Raw genomic sequence first — 14,869 nt, 5'->3', positions numbered from 1 at the left:
AAAAAAAAAAAAAAAAGTTCTTTTCAGAATGTAATCTGCAAAAACATCACATGTCAACGATTCCTGTGGTACAAAATAATTTCTCTTATTTAAGAAAACTTTGTAGAAACTTAGGATCTTAATTCACAGACAATAAAAACACTTTCTTCTCATGTCATTGAAATGTTTACATTAGGTTTTTAATTTATGTGATGAATTCTCTCCCCTTTGAATTCCTACATAGAACAGGTTTTCATTTAAGCCATTTCTCATTCATGTGCTGGCCTTTCCTACTGGGTTTTGTCCCGCTACTTCCTTAACTAATACAGTACCTTTCGAACTCATCATAATTTTTTTCTTTTTGAAAACTCATTCACTGCTTTGTGTAGTTTCTCTATTATCCCCAGTCAGTAAGCATCAAATGTTTCACTAAGCCAGGAATGCTCTTTACAATGGCATTTACATTAATACCACACAGTCCCTTTACTTTGCATATTTTTAAGCTGCCACAACACAAACTTGATTTTGTTTTCACCAAGGTTCAATCTTTTCTTCTCCATGCTGTTTTTCCATCTTTTATATACTATTTCTAACAACTCTCCATCTGATTCTACTTTTAACATCATATCACCTGCAAATAAAGGCTCTCCTTTGTAGATTTCTTCATTATTATTATTTATAATAAAAGACCTGCTGCTGATTCTTGATGCACACTTACTTGCAACTATTTTTATTCAGATCTTGTTATGATACACCAGTAGTACATCAATTGCTCAATGTGTCTTTCTGTTGCCCTATACATACTTTCATACTACTTATTCAGTCATCTGTCGAGATATTTTGTTAAATGCCTATTCTTTTGATTTTGCATGGTAATTTTCCAGTAGCTGTGCTTAAGATAGAAACTGCCTCTGCTGTTGGTTTTGTTGGCATGACCATTTGCAACCTTTCACCCGATACCTTCTCCAATATTTTCGTAGCATGCCCAAGCAATCTACTTCCTCTATACTTTTGTCAGTGTAATGCATCCTTTCCTTCTTTGCATATTTTTGTTGTAAGTTTCTTTTACCACTCTTCTGAGCGCTTTTCATTTATTATATTTTCAGACATATATTATAGTCAGTTTGTCAATAATTAGGTTACTATTTTAAGCACAGTACTTTTTATTTCCAGTGGTTCTACAGCATTTCCATTTCCCTTCTTCTCAGGCATCCCCTATAATAATATCTGAACCAGTTCTATTTTACTGAAATGTCCTCCTATTTCTAAAGTACTACTCAAATCTACCCTGCTGTCAAATATTAGAAGAGATGTCCGTAGGCATGAAAGAAAAATAAAGTTGTGGTAAAATCTGTGCACATCACAATGTTAAGATGTAACTTCTGAAAATGCATATGTACATAAACTGTGTACATATTGAAAAATTACCCCCATCTATTGGTCAACTGCAGTTTCTTCCTCTTGGCACTCTTTGAAGCCTTTTCATTACTATGGATAACAGCAAATGGACCAGTGCTCATCTTTGATGAACAGTAGCATTTATGTTTCTCCTATTCTTCAGAAATACTGTTATGATCTTCACTCCAAAGGTTGTGATAGGTGATATCCAGGAATCTTTCTCATGTCCTCTGCTTTTGTAATGCATATCTAATTACAGTACTTGTCATGGTATTCTGTCAAATGCCTGTTCAAGGTCCACCAACATAAACTATAATTTCTTCCTCTTTAAAGAATACTTCTGAAGTAGTTTTTTTTTACAAAGAGTTCTGCTGCTGATTTCTCTGGGATGAAACTAAAGTGCTGAAAATTAACTGTAACACATTTTAATCACTGGACTAAGATTCTTAGGTTATTCATGACACTTCTGGTGTTTTTGAGGTTGTGTGAGCAAACAAATTGCAATGCATCATATTTGTGATTATGAGCTAAAATTACTGTAATGCAACCAGTGCTATTAAGGAAACGTCCACTTTGACCTGAAAAACCAGAAAGGCCTTTGTATTACAGCAAATTTTGCATTGCTTGCAACTTTACTAGTAGGGGATTTGGCACATTATCTATGCTCTTTGCATTTGACTTAGAACATGTTGCATTACTACCAACAGTTTCTGGTGTGATTGCTACTATGCAATTAATGTTATCCCTGTACAGCTCTTGAATGTTGTTACAAGTTACAGTAATGTGGACTGGATCTTGAGGATGGGGTTGGAATGGGGCCCATTTTCAGAAATGATATAAATCAGAAAAAGAAAGGATAGATCTACTACGAGCCTGGCTTCCATGAATAGCATTCCTGTAGAAATAGAAAATGCAAGGAAGTTCCTATTACTTATTCCTATTGGAGTTTACATTCTATGCCTAAGGCAATCAGCCAAAAGTGCAAAACTGTCCTGTTAGAGGTTTGCTTCATGATTAAATACAAAACCAATGAATTTCAAGAAGAATACATCATTTAAAGTTTCATTGTGAAGTCCTCCTGAAAAAGATTGTTAGGAATAGTGAAAAGACAAGATGGAATTTTCCTGCAGAATGTGCTTCCAGTTTCAAGATTTAAGTCACCATCTTTATGCATGCTTATTTGCATCCTCACTACTCCACTAAGCTAAAGTGCTCAGTCTAGCTGGTGAGAGTGCATATATTTATAGGTAATTAGTGAGCCTTTGCTGGCTTGATGGCACCTCATCCACCTGCCGAGAAAGAGATAAGAGCATTTCACACTTCCTCAGGATGTAGATAAAATAGAGGTTGGACTGTCTTATACGGTACATGTGACAAGTGAAAGTAAATAAAATGGCCAACCATGAAGTGGACATCATAGTCTCCAACTGCAAGCCATTTGAATTCAAGGGAAACACCAACCAGAGCCAGCTCCTATCAATTTTTCATATGTTAATGGAAAACCTAAGGATCAGAGAAGAGGACTTGAAGACCAGACAGAAATGATTGATGATGGAGGGGTCCACCTACTAAATACGTCTGTGTAGCAAGCATTAAGAGATTCAATATTCTTTGTGGTTCTCAATGAAGTTATGGATCCTTTGCCTGAAGACATAGATTGTTAAGGCAAAAAGATTGTCCTTGGGATATTTTGTTTCTAAACTTTACAGACCTGTCTAAACATTCAACTACCATATGATAAGTCATAAGCCTCAATAGAAGGGAAGAAGAAAAACAGCTGTGTTTCTCATGGAAGAATAGAGATGCAGTTTTACTATACTATTTGGAAGAGAATGAGAGTGGCTGGGCTCTATGGCTAAGGCTTTGGCTAAATAGGTAATAGGTAGCCTTCATCCGCCTTTTCTACTTTTTAGCAATATAGTAAGTTGGATGGGGAACTTGGCTACCTCTCTTCACATTCAGGCTGTAAGGCGCAAGTTGGAGAACACATTAATTAGTTAATTGAACACTTAAGGGGAAGAAGTGACCATTTTAGTACTAGAATCAAATGCCACATAACTTGAAAGAAAATTATACCAATACAAAAATGGGAGACTAAGTTCCTTGACAAAAATGCAAGGCTTGGGAAGGAAAACAAATGAGAAAATATTGTTGTTAATAATCCAAAAATGTTAAGCAATCTATATTAATGCTGCCAGATCACAGCAAATCTACCTCACCTGATAAATGTGCAACACATTATAAGTTTTCAGGAGATAGTTGCCTAAGAGTAGAAAAATGAAAAAGAAAAAAATGTAATAAGTTTACATATGAGGTGATCCAAATGACTCCACATGGTAGAAATTCTGAATAAATGAAGAAACTAAGTACGTATTTGGGCTGGGGAGCCCTATAGCAATTCAAGACAATGGTGGCAATCTTAATTCTATGTGAATAACAGGAAAATACCTAGTTTCCTAGCAACATTAAGGGTAGGGAGGAGGCAGACAGTAGAGGGAACATGGAGTGCAAAAGCTCAAGAGCAAGTCCATCTTCAAACTAACCTTTTACTGATGATTACAGCAACTTCAATAGCATCATAATTTGTCCACCAGAAAAAGGTGATTTTTCTAACTTTGAAAGTAATAACCTCTTGCTGCCCCTACATGCAATTCCCTCTCAGTTCCCTGATACCAAAAACTGATAAAAGCTGAGAAAAATTGAAAATGCCTATAAAATTAAATATAAGTAGGCCATGCGTGATTATTGAGAAGTGTATGGAATGACCTAGGTTTTTAAACTTTTGAATAATCATACTCATTTACATACCTTCAATAAATGTGATAGTATATGCATTAGTGAAATGAATTAAATATAAGCAGACAAATAGCCTTTGGCTGCAAAGTAGCAATCAAAATTCATTTAGGGAAAAATTTTATCTTCCAAACCAAAATAAATTTTTAAATGCATATCCAGTGTGCCCAATTATCCAAAATACATAGGCTTCACAAACACTACATACCATACATATATTCATTCCAAATTCAAAGGAAAATAGTCTGCCGGTTGGCAGCAATGTGCATGTGCCACACAGATTCTGTTATTGTAGGCAGCCAAGAACCTCATTTTACATGCAGTCTGGACAATTAGTTACAAGAAAAATGGTAGAGTTGGGAGGTTCAAACTTTGATCATAAGTACATACACATACATACTGGTATTGTAAGAAAACATTAATTGTGTTCTAAAAAAAATTACACTAGTTTCATAAAGAGAGAGAGAGAGAGAGAGAGAGAGAGAGAGAGAGAGGAGAGAGAGAGAGAGAGAGAGAGAGAGAGAGATAAACCTGCTAATACACAAATGAAGCCATAAGAACTATCATCTTACTAAATCTGATAAATTCAGAAGTGTGTTGGGATTTCTCAAAGAATAAAGTCTAAAAACTATCAGATGTCAGGGGGTAGTAAACATTTGGAGAAAGAATCTACTAATTATCCTGAAAAGAATATATCCTGAGGCAGATGCAACAAATCTTTCTAAGTGTACTGAGGCAGCTATCATGCATGGACTATTCTGGCAGAGAGGCTACCAAATGAAACTTAGGTACACATCTGAATACTGTGCATTGTTAGACAACAACTGACAACTTTTGATAGTCATCCCATCTGACAGTCATTGTGGTTGATTCCATTAGTACTGATTTCCTTGACTGAGCGACTTAAGTATACATATGTGCTTAATTGAAAAACCTATGATGGAAACAGTCACCACAATATACAGAGCCTAATCCATCAGTATGAATTCAAACTGTAAGGGAGTGAGAGCTTACAGAAATTAGAAGGGCATTGGCTAGCCATCAGCGAAAAACTTCAAGATGAAAAATCTTGGCTGTCACGACAAGTTAGGAAACATTAAGACGAATATACTTAAACAAGGAAGAAGTCCTTTTCAATAACACTAAGCCTATACATATTGTTCTCAAGGGTACCGTGTCCCTCCATGTCCTAACCACAAGTTATGAAGAACCCATAGGGATGAATAATCCTTGCATCCTGGTTTTGCCATTCCCTACATAGTGTAATGACTGTTGTTGCTCTCCTGATCCAAAAGGGCAACTGCAGTCTTCCAGCTTGAAGTCCCCTAGAGGAATGGAAGCCCTTCAGGGATATGGAAACTGTGCTAATAAACCTGACAACATGTTAAGGCAACCAACTCTAGGATCTTTGAATAGACTGAGAACATCAAGACAATAAACTCAAGTTATATTTAGAAACCATCCCTAATGTCTTCTTTTAAACAAACATTTCAAGTCCATAGTATAAAGCTATTCAAGGCTAAGGTCCAAGAAAAGAGACTGGGTCAGATAATCCCAAATGCCATGTTTCTTGTTTAAAACCTGATGCTATCCACCATGCAGAGAATTGTAACACAAGAAAATATAGGGTTCATCCAAGAATAGCCACCAGCATTGGTGTTAGAGAGTTCTGGCAGCTTGACTTTGTTAGCTGTCCATGACCTTGAGTCACTGACCTACTTGGGAATTGCTCCAAGAAATGTGCATTTAAGTCTTCCACATGTCCGAAGATGGTAAATCAAACTCAATTACTGCCTTTGGGAGCCAAGGTACTGCTGAACTTTGACAGATCGTTATTGATATACTCTCTGCCATCCATTCCTTGCTACCACATATGTATCTGTGGAAGCACTTATCATCAGAAGGCTGAAGAAGAAGAAAGAGTCCCTGCTGATACTTCAGACCAAAAACTTCAGCACTCCAATTTAGAGTCTTCACAAAGAGGCGTTTTGTGTTGGGTCATGGTGTTCTGGTCAGCTTTCATGGTCCAAAATGCCATTGTACATAGAGAGATTCATGAAATGTAACCTCAGGTTATTCTGGTTATAGTATCAAACCTCCAGTAAATACTTGCCAGTCAAATACCTCTGGGTTGTACATCAGACAATACCAATGTCTTCAAAGTTCCAAGCAAGGAAAAGTGTAATCTTGTCTGCTTTGAGAAAAACAACCATTACATATTAGACATCACAGGCATCACATGAGAGGGAACCTATTAAAAGCAGTCCCCAGTTTACAGGAGGGGTTCTGTTCCTGATGGTGCTGTAACCCAAAAAACAGTGTAAACCAGAACATCATAATAGTATTGGGAATAAAAGGTGCTTACAGCACCGTAAGTGCCATAAAACTGGGGTACGGTGCTGTAAACTTGGGTATGGATGCCATAAAATCAGGTTAACAGTGCTGTGAGCCAAGCGCTATAAAGTCGGAACGCTGTAAACCAGGGAGTGCCTCTTGAGGTCAAGGAAGGTGTAGGAAACATTCATTTATATATCCCCTTTTACAATAAGATCATCAACGGGCAACTGATTTATGGTTGCAAGATCAGGATTAAATTCAGGCATTATTAAATGTATAATATAGTAAAACCGCTCAACCAGTCAATGGCTCTCACATTAGCGTAATCTGATTCTGATGTGGTAGTTATCTGGTCTGATATATGGATGGTTCTCTTGTGTATTTAATTTCTAGTGAATTTTTCATCTCTCATAGCTCCATCACCTATGTGAAACAATGACACTACTGCTACTTTTTTAAATGGTTCCTGGCAATGAGGAATTTACAGGAGTCAATGCTATCAATGTTCTTTTTATAGACCTGACCTGCATCAGATTCAGGAGACACTAAAGTGAGCAAAGAGTGTGAGTGGCTGCAACAAGAACAAATGATGCACTGGGTAATGGCTCCTGAAAACTGCAAAACTGTAAGGGGGTGTACAAAATCAACAATATTTGAATAAACTTTTACAAATTTTTTTACTATATGATATGATACCAGTACCCTTCATAGTGGTTAATTGGTAACATTCTTTACTAACTTTATCTTTGTACTAACACTACTGCTGACCTAATCTAAAAACAATTTCATACATGATCGCAACTTGTCCTTTGTTTGATTGCTTTATGTCAGCTTTGACACTCAATATGTATCAAGCAATAATTCAAGATTAGAAACCATCCCACACCAACACAGTCTCATATCACCAGTTTTGTCTTCAGGGGATAAAACCTGTCACTTGGGAAGCTGTATTAACATCAGCACAGACAAAAATGTACAGCATACAAATAGGACTCCAACAATACAATACAAAAGTTAAGGTTGCAAAATTCAACCGGAAGAGGAGCTGTGACCGACAACAAATAATCCTTGACTCACACCAAAGTCATAAGACTATTGCCCTTTCCCTCCCCAAAACACCTCAACACCAGTAAGCCAATCAGCACACAAAATTCTCATTAAGATAATTAGTATATGAAAAGTAATCAGCAAGCTAGACTGGCAAATCAGAATATTTTCTATCCCACCCAAGAACTTTCATTTTTTTAACTTTACAACCCTCACTGTGTGGATTTACTCACACTTATCACTGTGTAAATAAATGCATATAATTGCTCACACTGAAGAAAGTACATGTACTGTGCTTTCATAGCAAAAATTTGGTAAAATTACTAGGGAAGTATGTACTGTAACTGATGGAAAACTTCACCTTTGACTGACCAACACATATTATGTCTTCTATGAAAAACATACACAAGATGAATTTGTCAGTTATTAAAGGGAGCCTAACTTAATAGCTTGTCACCATCAAGGTAAAATACAGAAGACGACGACAAGATGTTTCTCTCAACTCAGGAATCAATATAGGCAAGATAAAATCTACCCATTTGGAGATCAAACAGACTGCAATTGCATCCGAAAGTAAGTTCATACAATATATTAGTTCAGTATGATCTATATTGCTGTACAGACAAGAATTATAGCATGAGTATGAAACTATATCTGAAAAATTTTCAGCAAAACTTTAGGATTACCATTATTATTATTATTATTATTAAAAAGATGAACCCTATTCAAATGGAACAACCCCACCCTGGGCCACTGACTTGAAACTGAAGATTCCAAAGAAGTAACAGAAGGTAGTAATGGGAAATAAAAAACAGAAAATTCAACAAATTAATAAATAAATATGAACAAGAAAAATATTTGAATACAAGTTGAACTGTATTACGAGACATACTGCAAGATTTTAGTGCAAATATACCAGTTTTATATGTAGATGAGAAGATTTGAGTGCAAATATACCAGTTTTATATGTAGATGAGATAATAATGAAAGGGAGATGGAGAAGGCTTGGGCATTTCCTTTGGTCCATCCTAGGAGAGTGGTATATGACAGTGTTAGCTGGATTTCTTTGGGCACCAAAGGAGTTGGAAGACCCAGTCCTACCAGAATAAGAGCTACGAGACAGAAGACTAGAGGTGAGTAGATATCTATGGAATGAAAGCACAAGATGGACATAGGTAACAGAATTTCAAAAAGGTCCTTTGCATCACACATTGATGGACACAATGATAATGACGACTTCTAAAATATCAGTAAATGTAAACAAATATAATAGTATTAGAGGATAAAACTTGCAAAAATAACTTTTTAACAAGTTAACTAGCACTAAATATCACTCATTATACAGTAGTATCTCATACAATGAAGTAAATATGTATGAAAAACACTAGAAAACATGCAGAAATTACATTAGCTACATGAAACTAGTGTTTTCCTTTAGAAAACATGTAGAAATTTCATTAGCTATATGAAACCAGTGTTTTCCTTTAGAATCAACAAGAAGCAGCAGACGTGCTTACTGTGCTTCTCTTTCACTGAGTACCATTGTGGAAGATATCAACGGGGTAGTGAAACCTGACTTGTGACAGTCAAAAAGTTCAACCAGCAACTTCACCAGAGAACATTTCTACACACTAGTCAAAGAATTAGATGAGCAATAAGAGTAAATGCTTGCATGATTAAATAAGACAAAGCTTATTGAATAGGTAATTAAGGTTATCATCATGAATACGTAGGTCACTCAAAATGTCTAGGAAAATGGAATGCCTTCTTACCAACAGTTTACCACAAAAATGGGAGGTTCTAAAGACCCCAGGATCCCTGAGATGCATGCACACTGCTACCAGGCAGCAGACTGTTCTTTTGAATCAGGAATGAAGTACCCCTGAAGATACAAATGCAGGCTAATCATAAATAATAGGTTTCCTGTGAAACATGACACGTAAAAATTAAAATAAATTAGAGATTCATAGGGAATGCAAACATTTCTACATATTAAAGATGGTTAAGTCACACTGAATAATTCATAGTACTACTACTGCTATTATTTCCTAAAGGAGGACTGCACAGTATGGGTTGTTTGGGATGTTTATTTTAGGGTTGCAAACAGAGATGCACCACTTCTTAATCCACTCTGTGTTATTTGTCATGAGGTACTAATTACCTTCTGCCTAGAAGCTGACAGATCTTCAATAATAAAAAAAGCTAGGATTTGTACAAACCTTGGTGCTTTTCTCTGCCATAAGAATCAACATAATGCTGATGTGCACACACTATGATTCAATTATTTGTACTATTTGTTATTAGACTAGATGTGTACCAACATTTCAAATGTGAATATAGTCTATGTTCCACAACAGTACTAAACAGTAGTGATATAACAATGCCACTACCTGAGTGCAGTGTATTTTTATAGAATACAAATTTAAAGCAAAACTTATACTACAGCAATTTCTTTTCCTTGTATTGGAGCAGTATTATTTCCAATAATAGTAGTTACCTTTCCAGTTTAAAAAACCTTTGGCCAAGCATGAAAGAAAGTTATACTGAATAAATAAATGCAGAAAAGAAACACAAACATCATTTTTTTCAAAAACATTTATCATGCATTAGATTAAATTAAATACTGTACATTCAAAATGCACAAAAAATTATTAAGCCTTTCAAAATTAAAATCAACACGGATTTATGGCATAATGGAAATAAAAAGCAAGTAAAATCTAATTTTTAGGGGGAATGCAGATAGAAGAAATACAATGCTCTATTGATGTAGGTAAAAGGGGATATCGTAAAGGCATGCCCACTTTCCACAGTTACCAAAAGATGAACAGAATATGGTCATGAGTGTAAGAGGTGAAAGGGTAAAATCACAATATTTTCATTAAGTGTGAACAGCCTTATGAGCACATATGAAGAGCAGAAATATAATGAAAATAAAATTTTTGTGGTAGCGCATGAGTGTTGGTAATAAATCAATTAAGAATATTAAAATAAAAAACCTCATGCCTCCTGAAAAGTTACATTCAATACTATACTGCATTACAGTATCATGATCACTTTAACAAGAAATCATGTAACTGTTAAGCTTACCAGTATCATAAAAGTAAGCAGAATAACAAGACGATACAAATTTGACAAATGCTGACCTCAAGAAAAATCACAAACTGAATCACCTACCACAATAAATGGCCCTAACTACCAGGCTCCCTTATACTTGGCTAAGTATAGTCACATCTATCCTTTCACAAGTTGTTTACTAAGGATAATGTTATCTATTTACAAGGAAACAAACTTAAAATGGTAATTCCTGAGCACTGGAAGGCTAGCCTCCACCTCTGAATATAATGCACTTTAAATATTTATGGTTAGGAAAAAGACATTTCAGCCCATGAGAAACACAATCATTATTGAAACTGCAAAGCTATTAGCAGAGTTAGCAAAACTGTTTGAGGATTAAAAATTTCATTTGCTAACTAATATAACTACCAACGTAAACAGGAAAAAATTTAACTAAAATCCTCTTCTATTGCTCTTTAAGATGAGAAATGCATACTGCAATACATTCATACTTAACTTGACATACATATAGTTCTATTATTCCCTCATCCTTAATAGCGTTGATAGAAAATGTATTGTATGATTTACTATAACTCTCTACTGAACACAAATTATTCTTAAATGTTTGAATATACATTACATACTGTGATGTAACATATAATAGAGCCAATCTGTTATGATAAAAAGGAAAAACTTACTTGAATGAAGCCAAAAATACTTTTTATAACAACACACGAAAATAAAATGCAAAACTGATGGACTTTTGGCTCAAGAAAATTTATTGTAATATCTTGAGCTTTAACAAATAAAATATTTTAAAATTAAAAATATGTTATGATACTACCAAATATTTTTCCAGATAAAAAGATGGGTATACAACTCACTGGTTTCATGGTCTTGATGATATGAATATAAACTTTAAAATATTAAGCAAATGCTTTTAAGTATAGTACCTTCATAGAGCCTGAGGTACCAAATGCATTGTACAATTGAAGATATATAATACTAAAGCATATAGTAATAATTTTCCAGACATTCAGAATCAGAAGAATACAACTACAGAAGTACAGAAAAGGTTCTTAAGGAAACCCTAAGAAACACTATACATGTATGTATTACCACAAAGTAACCTTTTCTGCACTAGTAGGGATCTTTCTCTTAAAAAATCATGAACTCTCAAAGAATATGATTTAAAATTGATTTTATGCCACACGTTAGAAGCACAAATTTTGAATGTTTTATGTACCTTAGAGCAGAACATAATTGATAGAATTTTGCACTAATGAAAAAGCTTTATAGAGATCATGACACATAGTTATTCATGGGATGCAAAAACATCTTTCATAAGAACTGAAAATTTTTATTCAAAATTATTCAGCAAGAAATAACAGATCCCAGTACAGTAACCAGTGAAGAACAACTTTAAACAAACATTATAATAAAAAAAAATAAAAGTTACAGTTCTCTGTATGAAAATGCAATTTATATCCTAACTGCAACTGGTATCTTATTTCTAACCTAAATGCTCCTATTACATCATCCATCTCTTTTCAGAAACCACTTGCCACAGGCTAACAATCTCAGTGTCAAAAACAATAACAATGGAAGTCTGAATCGAAGCAATAAGTTTTCTTTTTGTTTGAACTAAACAGCACTTTATCTATGTTTCTCATTCACAATTCGTATAGTAGTTATTAGTAGTTATTATTCAGAAGCTCTTACTATTTTAATATCCTGCTTTAGAACTGTCTTTCATAAAAATGTTATTACACTAATAATTTTTATCAGTTTCTGCAATCTGTCTCTTCTAAAGTATTCCTTAAATATCTGATACTCTTTACTTACAAATTTTTCTCCTTCCACATACTAACACCTTCCGGTACTTTGTAATCTTGGCTACTATCAATTACCCTTTCTCAGATATTTTTCACAATCACATCTAGACATCAAAGCAGTTCAATTACTGTTCATAAAATTCTACTACATCTCTTTACATGAGATGTGTTATGGCCAAGTTTCTTTCTCAACCAATGACTATCTCCACTGTCAAATAACGTTAGTCTAGCTTTCCTTCTTGGTATACTGACAATGTCATTGTAGAGGTGAGAGAAACCTTTAATGGCTATTTGCTAAAGAGAGTTTTGCACTGAATTCTTAAATCTGCAGTCATGATCCTATAGTAACTTTCATTAGCTTATTGACAATCTCCTCTATGGAAAGCAATCCCGCTAGAGTCGAGAAATTAGTTATTATGTGGCACAATCACATTTTAAAATGTTTCAGAGTTCTACACTTGAAAATTTAATCTCTGAAGCTCTGAATAAAAAGGTATAATCATAGCTTTTCTAGTTAAACAGGTTAACCTGCAAAATGAAGAAAATCCATGTTGAAGGAAAGAAAAATGTCAATTGTTTCAAGACAGATGTAAAAAGTTTGAGAATTCTAAGCTTTCCTGAACCTTCACATTTTGATTACAAGAGTTTTTAGAGGCCACAGCTCTGATCACCATTGCACCAGTGAGATGAATTCTAATGGAAATGATAACATACAACCTTTGCAGGGTATCTGGTGTATAGGAGACATATGCATAAATCTGTGAAATGATTGGAAGATCAGGAATGGTTTGTCACCTGATAATGGTCTTGTCCTCCATGGTATACACCTCACTGTCCCTCTTCTATATAACATTGCATTTTATTGTGACTCAAAAATTCACATACAAATCAATGTTAGACTTTCACAGCATTCCTGAAAATGCCTCCCTTCCAGTAGATGACAGATAAGAATGTTTTTTATGATGAAACACTATCAAAATGATATACATACATACCAATGAATGTGGCACTGTGGAGTACATTTTTATACAAATGTCTAAAAGATTTGGAACAGGTTTTAGTTATTAATAGGTCCTCAACTTAGGGCAGGGGTTCTGTTCCAGCTCCACTCCGTAAGTTGATTTCCACTGTTAGTTGGTGTTTTGTCTTTAATGACACTTATGGCGCTGTAACTTGATGTCTGGAGCCATAACTTTATGTTGCATCAAGTTATAGCACTGTTAATGCGCTGCCTCCTTGCTATTAGTGCTGTCAATGGCGCTTCAAGTTATGGCACAGTACAATGTCATTAACGCCGCTGAAAAAGCACCGTAAGATCAAATCCGCCGTAAGTTGGTGCTGCCATAATTCGGTGACACACTCAAGCTAATGATCCCTGCCTAATCAGTATATATGGACCTAGAAACAGACTTGCCAAACAGCAACATATCCATTCCTGAAGAACCTTCTATCATCAGATGCTTTCAGAGAAAAACTGATCCTATTCCTGATTTCTTTGGCTTTATCAGATCAACAAGTATTATGTACTATCCTTTTTTTCCCACCCTTTATGAGAGATGATGGTCATCTCTTGTTCTTGGATTGAGCTTCATTATTAGGAAAGGGAACCACTTGGCCAGATGCAAACCTTGGTTAATACAGTCCCGTACCATTTTTTCTAGCCAGTGGCCAGTTAAGGAAGTATATGTACATTACAGTGTTAGACTTAGTATCAACTACAAAAGCTACCTTGGCCTGTGCGTTTGGAACTGCTCTTCTGGCATGGATTGCAGAAAACTTTAAAAGAGAATCAGTCTCTCTGATCAGAATGATACAAATTAACAGCATCATTTGTTATTCGCCGTCCAGGCTCCCCAACACTGAGCTGTGTGTCATACTGGGAGGGCTAATTTTCAATTTCCATTTTATCTTTTAATCAAATATTTATTATGTACTGCAAATAAATTAGTCAAATTTTAATCAGTCAATTTCTCTGTTTAGAATATCAGTTCATATTCAGTAACTTATAAACACTATTAGTCAATTTGAAATGAACTAAGAGAAACTTGTTTTTTCTACAATGAAATAAATTCATATCTAACTAAACAAGTGTTATGACAAAAATATCCCACTGAAAGAGATGGAACAATATTCTAATATATCCCACTGAAAAAGAGATGGAACAATATTCTATATGGAGCACTGACTATAACTTTATTAGCTTTTTATCATGGCTAAATATATTAAAGCAATAATATTAAAACTTACCCATCACTAAATGCTCCATTCCACTCCTTTTCACCCCATGGGTTTTTTAGACGAATCATGCGTATCTTTTGAGCACCTCTGTAAAAATTCAGATAAAGATATCATACCAATTAGTATTTATCATCATCATTGTCATCAATGATTTTGCATCAGATCTTCCCCTCATGGTGTTAGATATA

General features: G+C 34.9%; 1 protein-coding gene across 7 annotated transcripts in view; it reads right to left on the bottom strand.

Annotated features, from left to right (window-relative positions):
• The window catches only part of LOC135220599 (calpain-5-like), a 221,245-nt gene that overhangs the window by 101,460 nt on the left and 104,916 nt on the right, over positions 1–14,869 (bottom strand). For all 7 annotated transcript variants that reach the window (XM_064257868.1, XM_064257869.1, XM_064257875.1 and 4 more), the window contains one exon: positions 14,691–14,768. In XM_064257868.1, coding sequence (XP_064113938.1) covers positions 14,691–14,768 — 78 coding nt within the window. The remainder of the gene's footprint in view (positions 1–14,690; positions 14,769–14,869) is intronic.

Source organism: Macrobrachium nipponense, chromosome 2, assembly GCF_015104395.2.
Source record: "Macrobrachium nipponense isolate FS-2020 chromosome 2, ASM1510439v2, whole genome shotgun sequence".
NCBI classification, from domain to species: domain Eukaryota; kingdom Metazoa; phylum Arthropoda; class Malacostraca; order Decapoda; family Palaemonidae; genus Macrobrachium; species Macrobrachium nipponense.
Note: the sequence above shows the minus strand (reverse complement) of the source record. Positions and strands in the feature narration are given on the sequence as shown.